Source organism: Esox lucius, chromosome 5 (genome assembly GCF_011004845.1).
Source record: "Esox lucius isolate fEsoLuc1 chromosome 5, fEsoLuc1.pri, whole genome shotgun sequence".
Lineage (NCBI taxonomy): Eukaryota > Metazoa > Chordata > Actinopteri > Esociformes > Esocidae > Esox > Esox lucius.
In genome coordinates, this window is record NC_047573.1 from 20,855,776 (window position 1) to 20,880,090 (window position 24,315).

The 24,315-nt window shown below is 40.0% G+C and overlaps 2 protein-coding genes across 4 annotated transcripts; one reads left to right on the forward strand and one right to left on the reverse strand.

Moving 5' to 3' along the window:
• The first annotated feature begins 2,671 nt into the window (after positions 1 to 2,671).
• On the forward strand, positions 2,672 to 14,846 carry si:zfos-1056e6.1 (uncharacterized protein LOC107988029 homolog). The gene is made up of 9 exons (XM_010888688.4): positions 2,672 to 4,570; positions 9,911 to 9,978; positions 10,061 to 10,114; positions 10,244 to 10,308; positions 10,466 to 10,503; positions 10,599 to 10,678; positions 14,212 to 14,274; positions 14,353 to 14,403; positions 14,516 to 14,846. The coding sequence occupies exons 1-9, from the start codon at positions 3,058 to 3,060 to the stop codon at positions 14,567 to 14,569; spliced, it is 1,986 nt and encodes a 661-aa protein (XP_010886990.3). The 5' UTR covers positions 2,672 to 3,057; the 3' UTR covers positions 14,570 to 14,846.
• Positions 14,847 to 16,404: 1,558 nt separating this feature from the next.
• ppm1g (protein phosphatase, Mg2+/Mn2+ dependent, 1G) lies at positions 16,405 to 22,730 on the reverse strand. Of its 3 annotated transcripts, none has more exons than XM_020046210.2 (11): positions 22,712 to 22,730; positions 22,168 to 22,306; positions 21,556 to 21,625; positions 20,376 to 20,461; positions 20,029 to 20,158; positions 19,441 to 19,907; positions 19,021 to 19,146; positions 17,677 to 17,911; positions 17,294 to 17,423; positions 17,093 to 17,192; positions 16,405 to 16,966 (listed from the first exon to the last, which is right to left on the reverse strand). In XM_020046210.2, the coding sequence occupies exons 2-11, from the start codon at positions 22,276 to 22,278 to the stop codon at positions 16,781 to 16,783; spliced, it is 1,641 nt and encodes a 546-aa protein (XP_019901769.2). In that variant the 5' UTR covers positions 22,279 to 22,306; positions 22,712 to 22,730; the 3' UTR covers positions 16,405 to 16,780. The 3 variants fall into 3 exon arrangements, with proteins under 3 accessions (XP_019901769.2, XP_010886992.2, XP_019901768.2); XM_010888690.2 differs by lacking the exon at positions 22,712 to 22,730 and adding an exon at positions 22,549 to 22,705; XM_020046209.2 differs by lacking the exon at positions 22,712 to 22,730 and having other exon boundaries at positions 22,168 to 22,705.
• Between the last annotated feature and the right edge of the window lie 1,585 nt (positions 22,731 to 24,315).

Here is a 24,315-nt window from a genome sequence, read left to right on the forward strand (position 1 = left end):
GCTCAACAGCAAATTATTAGGGCTATAATACTAAAACATGTAAAAAAAAAACCATTTAAAATCAAAAACAGTTTTAACAATATCAACCTCAGCTGTGTGAGCCTACACCAGAGATAACTCCACAGAGGAAAAAGGTTGTGAAGGCAAGAGCAAAGGTGTACAGAGATCTTAATGACATTAATCAAAAGCTTGATGCCCTCAGAGAAGATGAATAATACAAAAAAAGAAGTAATTGACTTAAGAAGAACCTTGCGACCCTAGAATCACCTAAAATGAAAACAAAGCAACAGATGCAGCAAGAAAGCAAGCAATTAAAGAAGACATTCCTATTCCATAACACCATTATGTCAGAAATAAGAAAAAAGTATCAGAATGTTGACAATCGTAAAGCTCGGCAACTGATCTCCAAACTTGTGGATGGCAAGATCTTAAAAAAATACTGTCTGGTCACCATGGCCAAGAAGGAGTTTGGATTCTCTACAAAACTAATCAGGACAAACATGACAAGGGGCCGACAAACTCAAATACACCCGCAAAACACAACAAAACAGAGTCAGCCAAGAAGTGAAGGAAAAGATAAAGTTTTTAGAACGCGACGATTACAGTAGGGCCACTACTGGAAAGAAAGAGACAATTACAAAGATGAAAAATAAAATGCAAAAGCGCTTCCTGGTGGATTCTATGCAGACACTGCACCTGAAGTTTAGACACGAGAATCCCGAAGTCAGACTCTCCTATGCAGAGTTTTGCAGAAAGCGACCCTTTTGGATTGTAACACCAACGATCAAAGACAGAGACACGTGTCTGTGTAAGCTACACTCAAACATACAGTTCATGGCAAACAAACTGTTCTTTCACAAAGTCATTAAAACTTCAAAAGTCACCAATCTCGTGTATTCAGTTGCATGCAAAAAATTAGACAAAAGAATGCATGTATAGGGAGTGTCTGGATTGTAAAGACCATGAGCTCCAAACCTCTGCCTTCGATGCTGGGGAGCAAACCTGGTGGTTTGAATGGAGAAGCTCTGTGGAAGGCCGAGGAAAAAAGAAAAAAGACAGCTCCAAAGAAATGTTTAAGGTTCACCACACAACGAAAGAAATTGTATATGGGACTTTGAAGACACTTTTGTATGACTTTTCGGACCAACTGAAAAGAAAGATCGCAAAGCACATTCACAACATAAAACACCAGTATCTGTCTTTGAAAGCACCAAAAGAAAAGATTGTCGAAGACAGTATTGTTCTACAAATTGACTTCACAGAAAATTACAAATTTTACAATGAAATCCAAGTGGCCCATTTTGGCGATTCCCACCTGCAGGTAAGCCTCCATACGGGTGTGGCTCACACTAAGAATGGTGTTGTGTCTGTTTGCACCATTAGTTCCTCAATGCGCCATGACCCATCTGCAATCTGGGCTCACCTCAAAAAGTGCTTCCCTACCTCAAACAACTAAACACAGCTGCAACCACCCTGCCTGTCATAAGTGATGGCCCAACCACTCAGTATAGGTCAAAAAAGTTATTGTTTGACCTATACCATATGAGCTGGGATTCCAAAAGGTCCAAGAGGCCAGACATGGGAAGGGCCCAGCTGATGGAATTGGTGTGGCTGTTAAGCACCAAGCAGACTCGCTTGTGGCCAAGGGCATTGACTTTCCAACTAGAAAAGTATTGTATATATTAAATAAAGTAAACCTTCTGTATTTCTTGCTGAAAGCGCCTGTCGTGCACTGGCTGCAGCCTCAAAAAATCTGTCAAAAACTAGAACTTCGGCCTCACACAGGTCTGACATGGCGGTTAATGCTTGCCATAACGTGGAGACGTAGTACCATCTGTTTGAATACAAGCAAGCCACTCCCACCCCAGACTCCTATGTAACTTATCCCCAACGTCATTTTGCCTAACTAAACCCACAATTCAAGAAATATGTAATTGCATTTTGACTAGGCAGAATGAAAGTTAAATTAATCACCAATTTGAGATATCGCCAATCAAATTTATTTCGAAGATATCTATAACTTGATAATATATCTATAATTACATTATGACTGGCTGTAATTCCAGTTTCAGATAGATTCAATTTAATTCAGACTAGTCAGAATTCCAGTTCAAGATATCTACAACTGATTTATGACTAGTTAAAACTTTATTTAAGATATCGCAAAAGAACGATCTAGATATCTTAAATTGAGCGGGATTTAAGATATCTTGAACTGGAAACTTGCCTAGTCACAGTTAAATTATAGATATCCGGAACTGTAATTACAAGTAGTCATTATTCAGTTATCTACAATAGATATTGCGTATATCTGCAACAGATTTAAAGATATCTGTAATGAGAAACCTCACTGACATGAATGGCAATAGTCGTTTAAAACTGACTAGTCGGAAAAACGGAATTACAGATCTCTCCAACTGTCGTTTTGACTAGTCAGAATTACGTTAGAGATATCTTGAATTGAAGATTGACTAGGCGAAATTATTTTGCAGATATCTGTAAGGAATATCGAGTTTAGCGAATAATTGTTAAAACGGCTTGCTATAGGTACTTGGCTACTGCATCCTTCAAACCGTGTAAAATACAACTGTGCACCATAGACTGTATAAGCTGTGCACCTACAACTCACTTCCGGGCACGAAAGGCGTTCAACCACAAAACCATAAAGGGGCGTGTCTTAGTCGTCTGTGACGCGTTCCGCACGTTTCATCGAAGTACCCGGATTTGCTGTATTCTTCGAGGAGAACTGTAGATGGTAAACGGAATATATTTTCTTTCAACACAAATGTATTTCTGTGACAACACTATAAATCTGGAACATCAGTTCCATCAAGGATGGCAAAACTCATCTACTAATTCAGGTTTTCTGTCGAATATTTGGCAAGGATTTGACCGTCCTTTCCAGTACAGAAACAGATGAAATATTGGTTCTAGCTCTAACCTCGTGCTGACTATTTACTGTGTGTCTAAAAATCCTAGGTGCAGTCAAACCGGTTTAGAAGGCACATAGTTGGTTGCATCTGCTGCTTTGTTAGAATTATCACTGTGATTCTGCAAATGAATGTCATAAATGATGATCCCACAGAAACAGAAACGGATAGACCTGCAGGCAATTCCAAAGCCCTTGCTTTGGCAGTGTGCTCGGCTGCCATCGGTGGCACTTTTCAGTATGGCTACAACCTCTCCATCATGAACGCCCCCACCAATCACATCCAAAGGTTCATCAATGACACCTACTGGGAGCGCTGGGGCGCCAGCCTGGACACCTCCAAGGTGACGCTGTTCTGGACTGTAATCGTGTCTGCCTTCTCCCTCGGGGGACTGGCCGGGGCACTGCTGGCGGGACCAATGGCTGTCCGGTTTGGCAGAAAGAATTCACTGCTTCTCAATAACTTGTTCCTGTTTCTTGGTGCAGTCCTAGCTTTGTCCAGCAGGACGGCGAGGTCCGTTGAGATGATCATCTTGGCCCGCTTGCTGGTTGGAGTCAACGCTGGGATGAGCATGAACATCCAGCCCATGTATTTTGCGGAGAGCGCTCCCAAACACCTGCGGGGCGCTGTGGCTTTCTCCTCTGCAGTGTTCACTGCATTTGGGATCTTCATGGGTCAGGTGGTGGGTTTGACAGAGCTTTTGGGTACCGAGCCCCTCTGGCCCTACCTCCTGGCCAGCAACACCCTCCCAGGCATTCTCCAGCTGCTCACCCTGCCCTGGTTCCCTGAGAGTCCTCGTTACCTACTGATGGACCTTGGTGATAAGGAAGCGTGTGCTGAGGCTCTGACTAGGTTCCGCGGAAAGGGCACCATCAGTTTGGAGATGGAGGAGATGCTGCAAGAGCAGGTGGATGCTGGTGGGGCTCTGGCTAAGAGTCAGACTCCCTGGGACCTGTTCTCTGACCGCTCCCTTCACCCCCAGTTATGCACCATCATGGCGACTAGCAGTGCAATGATGCTGTGTGGTAACGACTCCATCTACTTCTACGCCACGTACATATTCCTACAAGCTGGAATCCCTGTGGAGAAGATCCAGTATGCCTCCATTGGCACGGGGGCCTGTGAATTTACTGCCGCTGTCATGAGTAACCTGCTGATTGAGCGTGTGGGACGCAAGATGCTCCTCAGTGGTGGATATGCCCTCATGGCAGTCTGGGCACTGGTATTCACCCTGGCACTGACCCTCCAGGGCTACTCAGTCCCAGGGATGCCCTACCTCAGCATGGCCTGTGTTTTCTGCTACATCCTAAGCTTCGGCATTGGCCCTGCCGGAGTGACCGGAATCCTCCCCGCTGAGATCTTTGACCAGACGGCTCGACCGGCTGCCTACATGGTGGCCGGGTCTCTGATGTGGATCAACCTCTTGATAGTCGGAATGGCTTTCCCCTTCATAGTGAGTTACCTAGGCGCCATCTGCTTCGTCCCGTTCATTGGTGTCTGCGTGGTGGCCTCTCTGTTTGTGGGCCTCACACTGCCTGAGACCAAGGGCAGGACACTGGCGGAGATCACAGCAGAGTTTGATAGGAGGCATCCTGTGAAGATGCAGGGGGCTGAGCCCATGAAGCAGCACTATCAACTGGGTAAGGCTCTCTCTCTCACCCGCCTAGACACAGATCCTCCCTCTCCCGCCGGCATAGATCCAGAGCCTACAGGGGAGGGGCAGTCTGATGGTATTCGGGTGGGGATATGATGTTAAATATATTTAATGTTATTGTATGAGTGTAGTGCCTTGGTTCCATACAATAATAGCATGTACTTTATTATATACACTATAATCACGAATGCTGTTGACTGAATAATTATTTTTGCACTGTTACTCCTATGTTGGCTACCTCCTTGTATGTGTTGGCTACCTCCTTGTTTAACCCAGTACCTCCATTATGTTTAGACGGATGAAGTGCTGCTTGAGTCAGACATGTTACTTCTATGGATGTGTGTTATAGGACATGACTATAGCCTGTTCGTGCTGAACGACTCTTATCAAGTGCCTCTACAGTTATAGAAGGTTTTAAGCACTATTGTACTGTAAAAAAAAAGATTTAATTATTCATATTATGGACTGTAGTTACAGTTATACATGTTTTCTGTATAAATATGATTTATTTATAATTGTTAGATTTTATATTTTCATTCTGATTTGAGTTTGATCAGGGGATCACCAGCTATTTTCACTCTGAATATTTCAACCTTTTGGTTTAAAACACAAAATAGGCAAATGTTGACTTAAATAGTGGTTAAATAAATTGTTGTGCTCTTCAGAGAGAAAGTTCACAATATGGTGCATGTTATTCATACCCTGTAAGTCTATGGGCAAAGTATGAGTTAGTCTTGCTTTGTTTTACTTTCCCTTGCATTATTTCTAAATGCTAGCATTTCTGCCACAAATCCCTTCCAAGTCCAGGGACCTATGTCCTAATTTATTTCCAGTTTAGAATGTCCAGTAGGTGGCACTATTGTTCCATGTCTATCCTTGGTTCAATCTCAGGGTTACATGTTCAGTATCTTGTTAACTGTGCCCTTTGCTTTGTTTGACTACCCAAATATTCTCTGTGCATTTTCAAGCATGTCAAATAAACTCTTTGCAGCCAATACATGAATCACTGTACCATATTTTCAATTATATAATTTGAGTGTTGGACTAAGAAAAAGGCTTATTACAACAATAATTTGCAATATTTTGTCATCATGATCTATATAATACACATAGTATTCTATATAGCCTCTAATATTGTTACAGCATGCTGTAAGTTTTGACATTGTAAATGTCATTGCCAGTAATTTAAAAAATACATTTAAATCTAAGGTGACTTGTGTTTATTGTATTGTTACATTTAATCACATTACTCTGTCCCATCTACCACATTTTTGTTCATGTTACACAAACGGTGAACTCCAGATTCTGGCATAATGGAAAATGTTAATTTGAAATCCCACTACAAAAGGCAGACACTAGATGCAAAAAGGCATTGGTTGCCACTTTAAACCCTGTAGTCGGCCTGAAAACACACCAAGTCTACTTTACATTTAATAACCAGCATTTAGTTCCTACTCTCATGGCCCTTAAAATTAAGTATTCCCCTCTCAAAGTGCAAAGCCATTCTTATCATTGATATCATGAAAATGTAAGTGGTGATTCTGATGATTCATGACTTTCATTAATACTGATTTTAATCATAAGGATAGAAGCATCTTTTAAAAGCTCTTTATTAGAGATTATTATATCAATAAATATTTTTTTAATGCAATTAGTGACAAGTTGTTTTAAAATGTTTGTATGTTTATCGCGGTACTTCTTATTTTTAATGGAAATTGCAGAGGTCACGGCCCGAAGATTGAAAACGGGGAAACCGTAATTTTTTCTCTGGTGGTAACCGGTGGTAACAGGCAACAATGTGATGCTGAAGGATCCGTCTTTTTTTTTTTTTGCGCAGCGTTGATAAAATGACAAACAGCAATGTGGATACTTCAGAAAGGTTTTCGAAAATTTGGATTGTACTGAGAAGACTTGATAAAAACGGTTAGTTTCAATTTTTTTAGGAATCATTGCAGCGTTTTTCCTAAGTGGTTCTTGTTTGTTTACACTGCTGGTTTCCAACACTACATGGCTCGTGACGTTTGCATTTTATGCGGGTGAGCGGGAACGTAAAGGCGAAAATGAAATTACTTCAAAATCTACTTCAGTATCAAGAACAAACGGCGGACCAAAATGTTGAATAAAAATATACTGCATGTGCACATCACATGTTCAGACAAGTGGAAGCATTTGGATTTTATGGTTGGATCATAATCTTACAAGAGGCCATTATTGTGTTGATTCAGTTCAATATAGGAAATTTTGCTAGCTAGCCTGCTAGTCTATAGTATAGCTAACATTCCACTCATAATTTATAATAATTATGTGTATAATTATGTGTCATCTTTGTGGCAGTGGAATTAAACACTGTGACGTCTGAAGATCTGTCCAAGTGGGAGCATGCATAGCAGGAAGAGAATAAGACCTAGCGCCAACACTTGTGGGACACCACAGGTTAATGTGAACTCCTCTGATCTTGCCTCACCGAGAAACATACTGCTTGTGGTTAGAAAGGTAAGAGGTGATTATTTTAAGGCAGTCCTAGAGATGGCAGTGTGCTCTTTTAGGCGCTGAAGTTGAATGGTGATCTACTGTATCAAAAGCAGCGCTGAGGTCCAGAAGAATCAGAATGGAGGGGGATCCTGTATCTGCAGCCATGAGCAGATCATTAACAACCTTCACCAACAATGTCTCAGTACTATGCAATTGCATGAAGCCAGTCTGGAAAAACTCGAAAAAGCTGGTTAGCACTGAGCTGTGAGTGAAGTTGAGTTGAAACAATCTTCTCTAGGACTTTAGATAAGAATGGGAGTTTGGAAGTATGTGTGTAGTTTGAAAGAATGTCTGAGTCAAGGGATTGTTTTCTGGAGCAGAGGGGTGATGGCTGCCAACTTGAATAGGGACGATACCCTATCCCAGTGTGCAGGGATTCACAAGTAAAAAATTAAATGAGAGTGGCAGAGCATTTTCTAAATAGTGATGTTGGATTAGGGTCAAGAGTGCCACTGGAAGTTTCCTTTTTTAATATGATTTCCTGAACAGTAGCAGGTGTCACCAGAGCAAAGTCAATTAGAAAAGGAGCAGATCTGGGTGGTTGGGAAGGAGCCTGAGAGGATTAGGGTTACATGATAGAATGTTCACTCTAATGTTGAGTTTATTTAACATGACACGCCGTGAAATGAAAGCTAGACCTGCAAGGAAGGCTGTAGTTAGGAAATACCATGTCAAGGCTTCACATTGTTGCACATGTAGTCCGGAGATTATAATTGGCTGGCTTAGCCAATTAGAGGGAGAGTAAGGGGAACGAGGGACAAGGAGAACATGTGCGAGACTAAGAATTTAGTTTAGAGATGTTTTTTTTGTGTTTTGGGTTCGAGATGGTTGGTCTTGTTACTGGAGAGATTGTTTGGGGCCAACTACACTAGAGAGTGTTTGGGGCCAACTAGTAATGACACTAGATAGCGTCTCTGAATTCTGGCAATTCTGTAGTTTCCTTTCCGTTTTTGAGTGATTCATTGAGTTACAACATGTTAGTACGGTTAGCTGCTAGCTAGCCTTTTAACTACAAAGTTACCATAGCAACCTTAGTATCTTTTGCAGTGAAAGGTCTAACTTAGGTATATCGGTATATCGTTATATTGCCTACTGGTAATCGACAGTGTGAGTTACCAGTAGGCGAACTCAGATAGCGACCCTAGGTACCAGGAGATCCTTGGGTTTCCTCTGAGGGAAAGAATCTCTGGCTAACCAGCAAAATCAAGCTCTCCGTGATCCACCACAGTGATGGACTCAGCAGCGGTTTTAGTGATTTGGGGGCCCTTGGCAGAGACTGGTTGAGGCCCCAACATCTATTTTTTACCTTGTTGTCCTTATAAAAGCCATACCGGCAACATTTTGAACATCCCTTCTTTATTGTTTAATGGAACTGCCAATTCCAAAGACACTGGCATTGCTGCCCCTTTCAGTAGAGTAAATCAAATCAATTTGGTTAAAAATTATTATCTGAAGGCTATATACTGCCTTATAAAATATGACTACAGTGAAGTACAAAGCACTTAGCCACTTTGTTCAAGTGTACAGTCCACTTTGTTCAAGTGTACAGTTTCTTAATTATGATCAACAAGTGCATTCATATAGGCCTACCTTCCCTTTCTCACTATGCTGCACCTTTCCTTGTCTGTCAGCTGGGAGGGCCACACATACCTGGGTCAAACATTATATTTTTGTCACTACACAGTCAGAGCTTTCTTGGGGAACCAAAGGAGGGTCAACATCAACATTGCTTATTTGTTATCAATAGCACTGTCGCTATCACCATCATAATCAACATTTGCATCACTGTAGTCAAAATGTGTGATGTTAAAATAACGATATGATGGAATTTAATCAGTCTTCATAACCTCTCTGATGGCCATTCGTGATGGTACAGGTCAGGGATAGAGCTTTCTTATGTGAAACCGTCATATTCAGGAATAGCCGCAGCCGCTAAACTAGTCAATGCTACTTTCCTCCTTATCGCTGCCCTGCTCACATGAGTATTTTAAAAACTTTGGCGTCCATCTCTTGTGTACATGTATTGTAGCAGGCTCAGGCTGACTGAGTAAAAGCTACCTAACGTCTTTCCAGCAGCCACAGACCATTTGAGTAAGACTAGGGGGTTCGGTCTCATAAATAAAACAAACACAAATAATGTAATAGAAGGCATGATTTAATTTGAGTATAATTTTGAGAAACACTTTCAGATCTTAAGAAAACAAATTAATATAAAAAAAAAAAATATTTTTTTTTTTTATTGAATTTGTCCTTCTGGGGCTATAGAACCTCGCACACTTTCACACACAGATACGCATCGACAATAGGACCTCGTATATTACAGTCATCATTTGTTCTGGTCCAGTTTGTTCAGGCCTGCAACGGTATTATTTCAGAGCTTTGATTAATATAGTATCTTAATAGGTGTACGCCGGGTTTAATTATTATTTATTTACGAGTGCTGAATTTACTACATTTACTTTATTTACTACAAGTGAATATAAATGTATAAAACAATAAGTTGCTATGCGTTATAGTTACTGATTAGTCGCCATACTGACTAGATTGTTTGAATTATACAGTGTGTATATATTCTTTGGACAGTGTATATATTATTTTGTGTGCTCGATTAAAGTTAAGGGCCTTTGTCTAGGGAAAGAGGACAACTTTGGTGTTAGTTCAATGGTCAGATCACCAGATCACCCCTTACCACCAGAAATCACCCTGGTTAGGAGGAAAGGGGTGTTAAGAATGTTTTGTGTACACGTGTCTTGGACGGGGTATCATAAATAAATAGGTGAATTCATTATTCCAGATGACAGAGTAATTGCCTTGCGAGAGGTCACCATACCAACGGGGATCGAGGCCACTACAGTTAAACAGGTAGGCAGACTTGCTACATCAGGCTACATTTTGCATTATCATATTATCGATCACATTGCTCTCTTATTCTTTCTCCTTCAAGATCATAACACATTCATTTGGATTAAATTCTGCTGATGTGCCACTGACATTTAAGGTATGCCATTATTTATTTTTGGGATATTTTCATTCTTAATATTCAATAACAAATAATATATAATGTGACTGAGAAAATCACGAACAGTATTATAATATATCCATTATAATTTGAAAATGTTGTTTTTAGATAAGAAACCATCGGGGTTGTCTGATTCCTTTGAACAGCTATATACCAGTGAACAGCAAGCGAATGTAAGTACTGTAACATTCAGTGTGTATCACTCAAAGCAAATCATTTTAATTAATTTGTATTTTGTTTATAAAAAATATATATGCGTCCAGAGTACCTACCTCATTATTTCTATAATTGCCCAACACTAACGTCAGTTTCTATCTTTGGTATTCATAGGCCATATGTTCTGGAGGTGTCAACAGTCTTTCAGCATGGTACACATTTAACTGTTATTCATACATTTCACATTTAAAAATGATCTTAATGACAGATGCATCTATTTCCTTGAAATAATGTGGTTGATTCTTAGTCATTCCAAAACCACGGACTGTTGCCATGACAGTGATCAATAAAAGTATACGAACACGACTACAGAGTGCGGTCAGAAGGGTAAGAGAATGTTTTTCATGGCTTTCTAGCTATTTTTATAACCATGAAAGGAATTATGTAATACATGCCTGGCAAATGTATTCAAAGCCTTGATTACTGTACCCTCTCGTTACTGAATTACGCTGACATTTAATTTGGCTCAACATTTTATTTGAAAACTGTTTAACTCCAAACCCATTATTGCAAGGTGACAAGAACTTAAACATTTTGAGTGAATAAATAATCGACTCCTATTCCTAATTCTAACCTTAAAGGGGACACAAGTACATTTGCATCCCCCTGTCCACCACTGAAGTGGCTGTCTTATATTCTGGAAACAAACTCTTGAAGGATTGTTGGTCAGGCTGTAAATATAAAGGAAAATGAAGACCAAAGAGCATTCAACAAAAGTTTGAGTATAAGTAATACAAATGCATAGATTTAGAAAAGAGTACAAAAGTATTTGGATATCCCAGTAAGCACAGGTGGATCAATAATCTAGAAGTGGAACCTGCATTACACCACCCAGACACTGCCAAGAAAAAGCTGTCCCTTAAAACTCAGCAGCGCTCAAACGAGGAGATGTGAGAGAAGTCACAGAGGCCAATTATCGCTTCCGTATGAGCCGTATCAAGAGCTCTGTGTAACACTGGCCTATATGGGAGCTTTTTGGACAAAACTCATAGAACTACATTTTAGTTGTTTTAAAATATCAAACAAAAGGAAATTTCAATGTGCCATTTGTAATTCAGTGAAATAAGAGAATTTGTCAGGGGTTTGAATAATTTTACAAGACACTATACACTCACCTAAAGGATTATTAGGAACACCAAACTAATACTGTGTTTGACCCCCTTTCGCCTTCAGAACTGCCTTAATTCTACGTTGCATTGATTCAACAAGGTGCTGAAAGCATTCTTTAGAAATGTTGGCCCATATTAATAGGATAGCATCTTGCAGTTGATGGAGATTTGTGGGATGCACATCCAGGGCACGAAGCTCCCGTTCCACCACATCCCAAAGATGCTCTATTGGGTTGAGATCTGGTGACTGTGGGGGCCATTTCAGTACAGTGAACTCATTGTCATGTTCAAGAAACCAATTTGAAATGATTCGAGCTTTGTGACATGGTGCATTATCCTGCTGGAAGTAGCCATCACAGGATGGGTACATGGTGGTCATAAAGGGATGGACACGGTCAGAAACAATGCTCAGGTAGGCCGTGGCATTTAAACGATGCCCAACTAAGGGGCCTAAAGGGTGCCAAGAAAACATCCCCCACACCATTACACCACCACCAGCAGCCTGCACAGTGGTAACAAGGCATGATGGATCCATGTTCTCATTCTGTTTACGCCAAATTCTGATTCTACCATCTGAATGTCTCAATAGAAATCGAGACTCATCAGACCAGGCAACATTCTTCCAGTCTTCAACTGTCCAATTTTGGTGAGCTCGTGCAAATTGTAGCCTCTTTTTCCTATTTGTAGTGGAGATGAGTGGTACCCGGTGGGGTCTTCTGCTGTTGTAGCCCATCCGCCTCAAGGTTGTGCGTGTTGTGGCTTCACAAATGTTTTGCTGCATACCTCGGTTGTAACGACTGTTTTTTTCAGTCAAAGTTGCTCTTCGATCAGCTTGAATCAGTTGGCCCATTCTCCTCTGGCCTCTAGCATCAACAAGGCATTTTCGCCCACAGGACTGCCGCATACTGGATGTTTTTCCCTTTTCACACCATTCTTTGTAAACCCTAGAAATGGTTGTGCGTGAAAATCCCAGTAACTGAGCAGATTGTGAAATACTCAGACCGGCCTGTCTGGCACCAACAACCATGCCACGCTCAGAATTGCTTAAATTACCTTTCTTTCCCATTCAGTTTGGAGTTTGGAGTTCAGTTTGGAGTTTGGAGTTCAGGAGATTGTCTTGACCAGGACCACACCCCTAAATGCATTGAAGCAACTGCCATGTGATTGGTTGATTAGATAATTGCATTAATGAGAAATTGAACAGGTGTTCCTAATAATCCTTTAGGTGAGTGTATTTCAAATGTTTATTTCTTTTAATTGTGATGTTTATAACTGACAACTAATGAAGATCCCAAATTCAGTATCTCTGATAATTAGAATATTACTTAATACAAAAAAATGATTTTCAGAAATGTTGGCCAACTGAAAAGTATGAACATGAAAAGTATGAGCATGTACAGCACTCAATACTTAGTTGGGGCTCCTTTTGCCTGAATTACTGCGGCAATGCGGCGTGGCATGGAGTTGATCAGTCTGGGACACTGCTCAGGTGTTATGAGAGCCCAGGTTGCTCCGATAGTGGCCTTCAGCTCTTCTGCATTGTTGGGTCTGGTTTATCGCATCTTCCTCTTCACAATACCCCACAGATTTTCTATAGGGTTAAGGTCAGGCGAGTTTGCTGGCCAATTAAGAACAGGGATACCATGGTCCTTAAACCAGGTACTGGTAGCTTTGGCACTGTGTGCAGGTGCAAAGTCCTGTTGGAAAATGAAATCTGCATCTCCATAAAGTTGGTCAGCAGCAGGAAGCACGAAGTGCTCTAAAACTTCCTGGTAGACGGCTGCATTGACCTAGGACCTCAGAAAACACAGTGGACCAACACCAGCAGATGACATGGCACACCAAACCATCACTGACTGTGGAAACTTTACACTGGACTTCAAGCAACGTGGATTCTGTGCCTCTATTCTCTTCCTCCAGACTCTGGGACCTTGATTTCCAAAGGAAATGCAAAATGTACTTTCATCAGAGAACATAACTTTGGACCACTCAGCAGCAGTCCAGTCCTTTTTGTCTTTAGCCCAGGCGAGACGCTTCTGACGCTGTGTTCAGGAGTGGCTTAACACAAGGAATGCGACAGCTGAAACCCATGTCTTGCATACGTCTGTGCGCGTGGTGGTTCTTGAAGCACTGACTCAAGCTGCAGTCCACTCTTTGTGAATCTCCCCCACATTTTTGAATGGGTTTTGTTTCACAATCCTATCCAGGGTGCGGTTATCCCTATTGCTTGTACACTTTTTTTTCTACCACATCTTTTCCTTCCCTTCACCTCTCTATTAATGTGCTTGGACACAGCTTTGTGAACAGCCAGCCTCTTTAGTGATGACCTTTTGTGTCTTGCCCTCCTTGTGCAAGGTGTCAATGGTCGTCCTTTGGACAGCTGTCAAGTCAGCAGTCTTCCCCATGATTGTGTTGCCTACAGAACTAGACTGAGAGACCATTTAAAGGCCTTTGCAGGTGTTTTGAGTTAATTAGCTGATTAGAGTGTGGCACCAGGTGACTTCAATATTGAACCTTTTCACAATACTAATTTTCTGAGATACTGAATTTGGGGTTTTCATTAGTTGTCAGTTATAATCATCACAATTAAAAGAAATAAACACTTGAAATATATCAGTCTGTGTGGAATGAATGTATACATTATACAAGTTTCACTTTTTGAATGGAATTACTGAAATAAATCAACTTTTTGATGATATTCTAATTATATGACCAGCACCTGTATATATAATGTATATTTTTTTATTGCAGATTGTGAGACTTGAAGAACTGTTTCCTCAGATTAAATTAAGACGTCATGAGAAAATTTATCAGGTACAATCCATCATATTTAACTATAGTGTCATCATACATGTAAAAGGGTTAGTTAAACTAATGTATTTTTTTAAATAGGAAATAGAGTTAATGAACCAACAGTTGATATTCCTTCATAAAAGAATGCAGGTAAGCATTGAAAGCTAAAGTCAGCATTATGGATTTATTATACTGCATATGAAAGGAGTGTTTACTTTGTTGCAGAGTTTTATATAAATCTAATTTTGTCTTTTATTTTCAGATGGCTGATTCTCACAACTGGATGGGAATGTTCATTAGAATGCCTATGTGGTAAATGTTTTTAGGTAGCAGAAAATTATTTTAAATGGCATCTGGCAAATGTACACCCAGGGTTGGGTAGGTTACTTTTTAAATGTAATCCTTTACAGTTACAAGTTACCTGTCCACATTTGTAATCAGTAACGTATGTTTTAGATTACTCAAAATCAATGAATTACTTTCATACTTTCACATAATACTTTCATATAACCCCAAATCGAAGGATGTTTTAACTTTTCTGTTATTTGTTTTATTCATGTTTCTCATTGCTTCAAAACACTGGTGAAAAATAAATGGCACAGTAGTCATGATTATTAGGGCCACTAGCAATTGATTTTCAAATCGCAGATTATAGAAATAAACTGTGATTATACACGTGCACTCTAAGCTTAAAGTCAATGTGTCAGCAGCCAATGATAACCAATGGATGCAATATTCTGAGATGCAAACCAAGCAGAATCACATGACCTACCTGTAGGGATGGAGTTGAGGTGGTTTTGTCAAATGCATTTCATCGTCCTTCTGCAGAGTGCTTCCCAACACACCGTTTCTCCTTAAATATCGTACCGATACCATGTTACAGCTATCTAAAAAAAGAGTTGCCTAATCTTCAAAAACGTTTTTCAGTGCAACTTTTCTCAGCTGTGTTGGTCAGTGCATTTGACAAATAAACCTTGAAACGTGGAACTATATAATATGTAACACTTGAACTACTATCGCCTATCATTGTTCTGAGAAAGATGCGTCTAGTATAACTAAATCACTTTAAATGAGTCTGCTAATATAGACACTGTTTTTACCAATTAATCTAGCGCTTCATCAGTCACTAAACTGCTTACGCGCGTCAAGGTTTTTGCGCATGATGATCACATGCAGAATTGAGGCGCTCAGTTGTTATTTTGGTTCAAATAACATAAAATTAAAAAAACAAGCATGAAGCCTGCCATAATTATTTTGCGCACCTATTCTTTTTCATTTGAAGTAATGATTTTTCAGAAGTATATGTAATCCGATAATATTTAAGTTGGTAACGTAACAGATTACAAAAAACAGTAACTAATCATGTAACAGATTACTTGTAATCTGTTACTCCCCAACTCGGTGTATACCTACTGTAACCATTATTCTATTAGCATAGCATATCTTGAAAATGTAATGAAGTTTCAATAGTGTAGAAATTCAGTAATATGATGGACATAGATCAACCTTAAGACATTTCATCAAACTTTGTTAATAAATTCCCAATAGCCTGGATAGTAGTTTGTCCAATCATTCAAGTCCCTGACATGAAAGACAAAACTCCCTGAAGCAGGTGTTAAACAAAATAGGGGGGGGGGGGGGAATACAGGAGTTTGACTTCTTTATTGATTGAAAGAAAGAAAAATCCTGTGCAATTCACACAGATGTTCTCAAAAAGTAACAAAATAAATGTACTAAAATATGTTATATTAACCCTTCTTGAACTGAGTGGACATCAAAGTCTTGCAGACAACATGGATACATGAGGTGAATAGTGTTACCAAATCCACTAACAAAAGCATTTGCTAAACATTGATCATAATTGGATCATGAAGGCAGTGTTGCTACCTTAAACCTTAACAGATGACATTGAAATAGCATAGTGGCCTCAACTCAGAACAGGGGGTGGGGACATTTTTCACAGAATTTGAGAGTGCAGGGAATGTGAAATTTATACTTGATGTAATCACAACTAGTACAGACTAATGTGAATTTAATTGTTTTTGTATATCTACCAAACCACTGAGAAGAGGGGAGTTTGAGTGTTATTTTCCCCAAGCAAACATAGGGTTTGTCCGTGTAAAATAAATAGACAAGATGTCACTCATAACATTATTTTTAAAAAATGTATTTGTATGTAATTACATACTGGTTTCAAAAAGATATGCACCAATTGTCACATTGATCCACAATTACAAAGAAAATGCATTTCTTCAATCAAGTATTGAAAACTATATACATAAAGAAGGGCATGGGTTACAAAAACAGTTCACTAGGATTCACAGGACATGTTTCCAAAGGGGAGTTAAGCAAAATCAATAATTACAAAAAGAAAAATGGCTGTTTTACATTTATACTTTCTCTTCTGTCTTGGGACATTAAACTAAAACTCATCATATCCCAGAGACCAATGCCTTTAAAAAGTTTTCAGAGATGGAAAAGTTCTGACTTGTGAAAAGGACTGGAGCCATTGTACTGGTTGGCAGTTCTATTCGCTTTTGGCCTTTTTGCAGTCATTCCCGTTCTTTTCTGAGTCCACCTCTTCTGGCTTCCTCTTCTTAGTGCCATCGTCCCCACTGCCAAGGTGAGCGCCAAACGTGATGATGATGCAGGTCATGTTGTCACAGCCTGTGCCATCTCCAGACGTGTCAGGTGCCAGGCAGTGGTCGAGTAGCTAGTGGTCAACAGATTTGAGAGAAAATTAATCGTTGAATAAATATGACTGCATGCTTAGGAGGAGAGCCGGGTTTTATGTACATTAACCAAGGCTTTCCTGTGTAGTAACCAACATATTACTTGCCTCTTCAACGATAGAGGACAGGGTCCTGACAGCCCCACTGGCATTAGGCTTTATTCGCTGACTGACAAAGTCCACAACCTCCTGGCTGCTCATGACATTCCTGTGGAAGACACTCATTAGAAGGGAAGATCAGCAGCAAATCCATTTTAAACACCTGAAGAAATGGAAAAAAGAATTCTGCTATCGAACAACAGACTGTACCATATTCCGTCACATGCGATGACCATGAAATCGTGCTCGGGGTTTAAGGTGAGCACTTTGACGTCAGGCATTGAGGAGATCATCTGCTCCTCGGGCCCAAGGGCCTTGTTTCGTTTGTAAAAGTGATCACCTGAAAACACAAAGGCCATTCAGTTGTCTTTTAAATCTAATGTCAGTTTGTCAACAGAAAAGCAAATCTTTACTGGAAATGCAAGGTTGAACTGCAGTGATAAACCCACCACCTATACTGAACATAAAATCACAGTAAGCAGCCATTTTATTCATCTTAAGTCATAAATTCAGACAATTTATTGCCATTTAGATTTAAGGCCGTATTGTCCAACTTGATTTCCAACTACGGATATAAAGAAGGATCCATTTACCAATGGCCCTGGAAAGGTTAAGTCCTCCATTGACACGACCATCCATGGTGACCTTTCCCCCTGCATTCTTTATCCTGGCCAGTTCCAGCTCATCCTCAGGCTTGTGGTCGTAGGACATGTCTATAGCCTTGCCCTTCTCCGACACCACACAGCGGGAGTCCCCGGCATTAGCCACAATCAACTGTTTACCTCTGATCAGAGCCACCACCGCAGTAGTGCCACTGTCTGATCCAGGCTGAGGAAAAAGATAGCAAGTAACCCGTTTAACAGCTAGGCTGATTAATCTCACAGCAGGACAAAATACAAAGTCAGGATAATATTTTAGGCATCAAATGTAAGACAGGGCTAAATTAGAAATACTTTGAATAAGGCAGATGTGGCACGACAGAATAAAAAGTATGGTATACTAAGGCTGTCACAACAATCCGTACTTTGACTACAGTTGGATTGCAACAGTTTCCATCTCCACTTTTCACATGTTCGCCAGTATCAATGGTACCGAAGAATAATTTTATGTCACAAGTGTCAAACCTATGCAAACAGGACAGAAAGTCTCAATCATCCACCACTACATGCCAGCATATGCTTTGACACAAACAGTCTGAGTTTTAGTGACAAGGAGGGAGCTTGATGTTGTATTTCACATAGCAAATGGCATCAAAATTGTTCATTTTCTTCTTGCTTAGTCCCAACTTTGCTTCGCACTGTTAACGTTATCAGGGGAACGTCAGAGCAGTAAGAGCATTCACGTGTGGCTACTTTCCTACATGAATTCAACAACCCCTGGCTGCTTATGCAGGGTTGAGTTTGTTATCTTGCCACCTAAAGTAGATATAGTTGGCATATGCGGGAATTATATAGCCTAGCTAACCTAACGTATACATTTATGAACATTTCATTTGGTGCAGTTTTGAAATTAGTATTGAGAATTGTGTAATTTCACTGGTATCGAATTTAAGTAGAAAATTATGGTATTGTGACATTCCTTCTCCATACATTACTTACATTTGCAAGAGTAAGCTGTTCTCAGAGTGGGGAAAAAAAGTAAACACACTATATAGAGAATCCTGCATAAGCTCCAGAAGCTGCAATTATTTAACCAGGAAGAGGTTTCTGGAGGATTCCGCAATAGCCACCTTGCTTTAAGAAAAGACTCTCCAATCAATGTCTAAAGGGGCACTGCAGAATGTATTCTCCATGTGGAAACTGGGGAATTGTGACAAACTCAAATCAGTTTTAGAAAACTCCTTGAATATCATACAAGGTGGCATATCCAATTTGTATTTTTTTTTGCAAAATCCTGATATAAAAAAACTCAAATTATCAATAATAAGGGTATTTTACCTCTTCTTTACCATCCATTCCGGGTAAGCACATCTCCTCTTCCTCCTCATCGGAGTCTTCCCCCTCTTCGGTGTCTTCTTCCTCCTCATTATCACTGCTTTCGCCTTCCTCTTCCTCACTGCCATCCTGTAGAAGCACAATTACAACATTAATCCACACAGCACCACCATTACAAATAACTATTAAACGTCTGATTTGAAAAATCGTGTGTGGTGTCCCATGAAAAGGAAATAGAAATGAACACACAAGGCAGTTACAGCGGGGGCTCCCAATCTTCCACCCAGACAACTGTCCTCCCTCAACCTGAATCACCAGAATGTTGGGACTAAAGCCTGGATATTTAGTAGCTCAGCCAGAGTGTTGGCCACAAAAGTTACAACAACCAGAGTTAGCACAAAAAGGCTAGACCTCCCCCCTTACCTCCTCTTCCTCACTGCCCTCTTCATCTTCCTCTTCTCCCGACTCATCGCTGTCCTCAAAGAACTTGGAACTGGTGTCTCCCGGGACCGGAGCTGCCGAGGAGGAGCAGGAGGGGCCGGCATCCTTCTCTCCTTCACAGGACCCGGCTGCTCCCGACGCAGAAGAGCTGTCCCCCCCTGCCCTCCTGCAGGCTCGCAGCTTGGAAAGTCCTGCCCCAGCAGCCGCACTTCCAGCCACACTAGCCCCTTCATCCTTGGACTTCGCCTTAGTGTCCATCTCACTGTCCACTTCCCCGTTGATGCCCTTCTCACTGTGGGAAGGTGGTTCACCATCCCCAGACTCTTTTTTGCCCTCTGGACAGAGCTTTTTGTTTTTGAGCGCATTGAGGTTCTGTCCATAGCGGACCAGCAGCTCTTCAATGGTCATGGTGGCCTCTTCGTGCAAAAGTGCTGCCTCCTCATTGTCCACTAACATAGGGATAGGAATACATGGACTTGAATCAAATTGTTTTGAAAAAAAGTTCATGAATCAAGCACGTTAAAATGATAACTGCATGTGAAACCTGGGATGTTTCTGCAGTTTACTCACAATCATCTTCTTCAGCTACTTTTTCATTTGGAGCTTCCTCTTGTGTGCGCCCAGCTATTTGAACAAGCTCTTTGATCACGTCCTCTGATGTCATCCTGCTATCAATGGCCAGGAACGCATCCTCCAACGCCTGAAAAACATATGCATGAATTCACCCATTAAGTAAACATTTTACATAGTAAGACTAAGCAGCTGCACAATATAGCAGAAAAGATTAATCATCTCTAGGATTTAAGTCCTTTGGTACCATAATATCAGACAATACATTCTGATGCCTTAAATGCAAATACTGGTCATGTAATACTTTTTAAGACACAGGACACCCTGAAATACATTATTGCACTAACCTTTTGTAGTTTGCCATCTTTGTAGGCCTTCTGTTCCTTAATGATATCAGGTAGGTACTTGGAACAGTACAAAGCCACTTCCTCACCTGAGAAATTGTAAACATAACACCTTAAATACCTCAAATACAAATAATAACCGTATAGCCTCAAGTAACAAAACTATAAAATAGAAGTTAATTTACACTGCAGACCAAAAATCCGACATTTTCAAATCTATATTGGAAAATGTGACTATCCAAAAAGCAAGTTAGAAGTGGCCACTGACATAGACAACTCAGCTGGTTGCCACTGTAACAACTTGTGTGGGTGTAGCGTTCTACATCAGGGCTTGCCCAAACTTTCAATTTTTTATTTGAACCCAAACTGGCAAATCCCATTCAACTACTCATTGGCTTACTGATAGGCTGACAAATTGTTAAGGGTTAAATGCATTTTAAAAAGGAGTAAACGTTCTGGTGAAGTTTGGGAAATCCCGGTGCATCAGTATTACAACACTAAAATATGTTGACGTCATAGAGCCCTAATATATTAGATTAAAGCAATTTAACAGGGACCTGTTCTAAACAAGCAACAATAGAAATGCTCAGCAGAAGTGGCATTTAATGTCTATAACCGTTGTATTTCTGTTAACAGTATATAAATACAAACAAGTTCACGCCTACCATGATGCATACAATGAATAATTTGAAATATTTAGAAACATCAATTTTAAACAGGGTTAAATAAAAATACATATGAAAGTAAATGCAGGAATAAAAGAGATAGAGTAGCAATTTATATTTCTTCAAACATTGTCCTGTAGGTATAGCTCAGGTATATTTGGTACTGTTCCCAGGTAAGATGGCCAACCTTTTTGGAAATCAAATGAAACTATAATTCCTCTCACTTGCTTATATCATTGCCTGGTGTAGTTAGACTGTTTGTTCCTGATACATTGGATATTTAGATTGGTGGTGGAGTTTGCACTCACTCAATAATATTATCAGGCCAAGTTGACAACAACACCTTCCAAGAGTATATCTGAGTTTATATGAACGTGCAAATCCATAGCATACAAACAATGATGTAAGTCATTTTGTCTGGCCACAGCAGTCAACAAGCTAACCATTTGTTTAGATTCCTAGCATACTCAATTGTAAACAAAAAATACCTTGGGGATAATAACAATGTTACACAGTACCTCCATGTCCATCATACACAGCAAACATAGCCGTTTCCTCATCCAATTCTGGAATGCAGTTGTGAGCATCCTGTTGCAAGACACAAAACGACTACACTCTCAAGGAATCCTATTTACATTACAAGTATTACGTTATTGAAACAAACATGTAATAGTTGTGTGTGTTGCAACGTGTACGTTTTTTATAACCCAATCGCAGTGGTCTGTGCATTTTACAATGTGACGAACAAAACATCAAATATCAACTTTCGATTGGAATCTCGGTATAAAAATAGATTCAGGAAAGTTAGCTACGTGGCTAGCTAAGTAGTAGCCAACTACATGCAAACACGCATTATTTCGCAAACTAGCGGTTTGTTTGCGTTTGTGGTCAATAAGCAAAGTGTTAAATAGTTTGAATCTAATCAGATAACACGTTCCGATTATTAGTGTGGCTCATTAAACAAAAACTAATGTAGTCTGAACCAAGTCAGATTGTTACAATTCCAATTTACTGGCAGTGGTAGCTAAAATTAGCTAGCTAGGTCAGCTAGCAGCTAGCAAACACATCAGCAAGAAATTACTGCTGAATCCAAACCAGCAACACATACATGTAACACGTTTATACATTACCTCCATAGAGACACGCCAGCCCTGCATAGCCGCAAAGCCATAGCTCATCTTTTCGTTTCCCCCATTGGAAGAGGACTTCACTGTGTTGGGTTGCGACAAGTAGGCTCCCATGATTTACCAACATACAGTGGATTTCAACCTGGAGGGTGTTGGAAAAATCCGATGTATCAGGAAAAAAACAAGGTGATGAAAATTAAACATGCGGCAACTTCACCGTTTAAGTCCTTACATAATGCAATTAAGAATAAACATTGCAATCTTGTAACAAAGATCAAAGAGCTAGACAGTTTGCTCTTGAGTATTGTAGCTTGAACGCGGTAGTTCGCTAAGGTTAGGTAGCAAGGCTAACTAAATGAACACTGCTAACGTTAAAGTTCTTACTCGTAAACTATATCCTTTAAGAGAAAGCTACTGGGACACGTCAGACACCATCAACCGGAAAATGTACTTGCATTCAAAACAATTTAGGCTTAAAGGTGTTGGCCAATTTTTACATTTTACAGGAAAATACAAGCACGTGTAACTGCAAACATTAACAACAGACCTCTCAAAAAAGAACCGGAGATATAAAGGAAGCGGAAATGCTGTGATGAATGAAAAGTGCGCATGCCTACTTTGTGAGCAGGGGTTTTCAGAAAAAGCGCCAAAACTTTTGAAGCAGAGAATAGAGAATTGGGCGTGTGGATCCGGTAAATAATTCTCAATTGTCTAAAGCCATGTGCATAATACATATTATGGATAGCGATATTACTGTGCAAGGTAGACTTTCTATGTTGTATGTGGGTGTCATTGTTGAAGAAGATATCTGTAATTTGCTCCCACCTTGTGGAATTTAGTTGAATTACAGCAACAGCGCATTCAAACAAACTTTCCCGGCAACTTTAACTTTTGGTCCACCAGCTTAAAAAAGCAGTACAATTATTTTACTAATTGTGTATTTAATTGTGTAGTTTAGCGTGCTTTTGGAAATCAGAAACCAAATATATTTTTTTTCTTGTTTTTTACCGTTGGTTTCTGATTTCCAAAAGCATGCAAAACTACACAAACTAGGTGACCTGTGGACAGTTTTAGATTAGATTCAACTTTATTGTTATTGAACAGTACAAGTGCAGTACAACGAAATGCAGTTGGCGTCAAACCAGAAGTGTAAATAGAAGAGGGCAGAACATTTACAAGTATTTACCAGTATTAAGTATATGTATATTACAAGTGGAATGTATAGATGTCCAAAGAAGGCAAATGCAGTACAAATGGCAAAACTAAATGTGCAATCAAGGCAAATAGAGGAGGGCAGAAAATCAGATGACTTGTATCTGCTCTGTGATCTGAAAAAATATAGACTGCAATGTTGTATAGTAAGAGTGTTTTTCCCCCAGACTAACACAAAAGGGTACACTGTCTTATACCCTTGACTTTTCTCCATGTAGCATTGTTTTATAAAAAGCTATTTCTAATGTCCTGGTTCCCTGTTCTACTGTACCAGAACAGAAACCTAGATGTGCCAACTTGGAGACACAGCAGAATATTTGTGTTATAACGGTGAGGCCATTCTGGGCCACTCTGTGTTCCGAGTGGCAGTAGCAATAAGCAGACAAGTAATAATTGGGACATATCCAGTTGTTTGCTAAGCTTCATGTTAAGTCATGTTTGGTGTCACCAATGTTGCCTTAAATCCTGCTTCCTGCATAAAATAGTGACAGGGCAGACCTGGTGAAAACCTAATCGTTGTTTTATAGACACGAAAGAGAGGATTCACACCCGAGCAAATGTAGGGAGGACAAAAAACTCCTCTGCTGTGATCTTTGTGGTATTTTATGTGTAACGCTGTGCAACCTCGAAAAAAGATGATTGCCAACAAGAAAAAAGATTGAGAAAAGCCAAGAGCGGAGTACCTTTCCTAGTACTAAGCCCTCCCTTCAACCTTTACAACAATACGTTGAGCAGGGCATACATCAAGTGAGACATCGTCTTTAGACCTCAGTAGCCACAAGTATCAGTTGGAAAAGCTTTCCATGTTAACTGACATTTTCACCGGTTTTAGAAATAATTTTACAATCACAAGCAACAGCGGATGTTCACAGGAGACCGCCATGTTAGTTGCCGGGTAAACAACGTTGTCAGTGAATTTATACGCCTTTCAGATCTGGC

Bases quoted from the DNA above. Each gene is read 5' to 3' on its own strand.
- si:zfos-1056e6.1 (XM_010888688.4), top strand. From the start codon at position 3,058: ATGAATGTCATAAATGATGATCCCACAGAAACAGAAACGGATAGACCT. The intron at 4,571-9,910 runs GTAAGGCTCTCT...TCATTATTCCAG, and splicing joins GAAGCAGCACTATCAACTGG to ATGACAGAGTAATTGCCTTG. The intron at 10,504-10,598 runs GTACACATTTAA...GTTGATTCTTAG, and splicing joins GTCAACAGTCTTTCAGCATG to TCATTCCAAAACCACGGACT.
- ppm1g (XM_020046210.2), bottom strand. From the start codon at position 22,278: ATGGGAGCCTACTTGTCGCAACCCAACACAGTGAAGTCCTCTTCCAAT. The intron at 19,147-19,440 runs GTAAGGGGGGAG...GTGCTTCTACAG, and splicing joins AGGGCAGTGAGGAAGAGGAG to GATGGCAGTGAGGAAGAGGA. The intron at 17,912-19,020 runs GTAAAATACCCT...CTTTTTCCTCAG, and splicing joins GAATGGATGGTAAAGAAGAG to CCTGGATCAGACAGTGGCAC.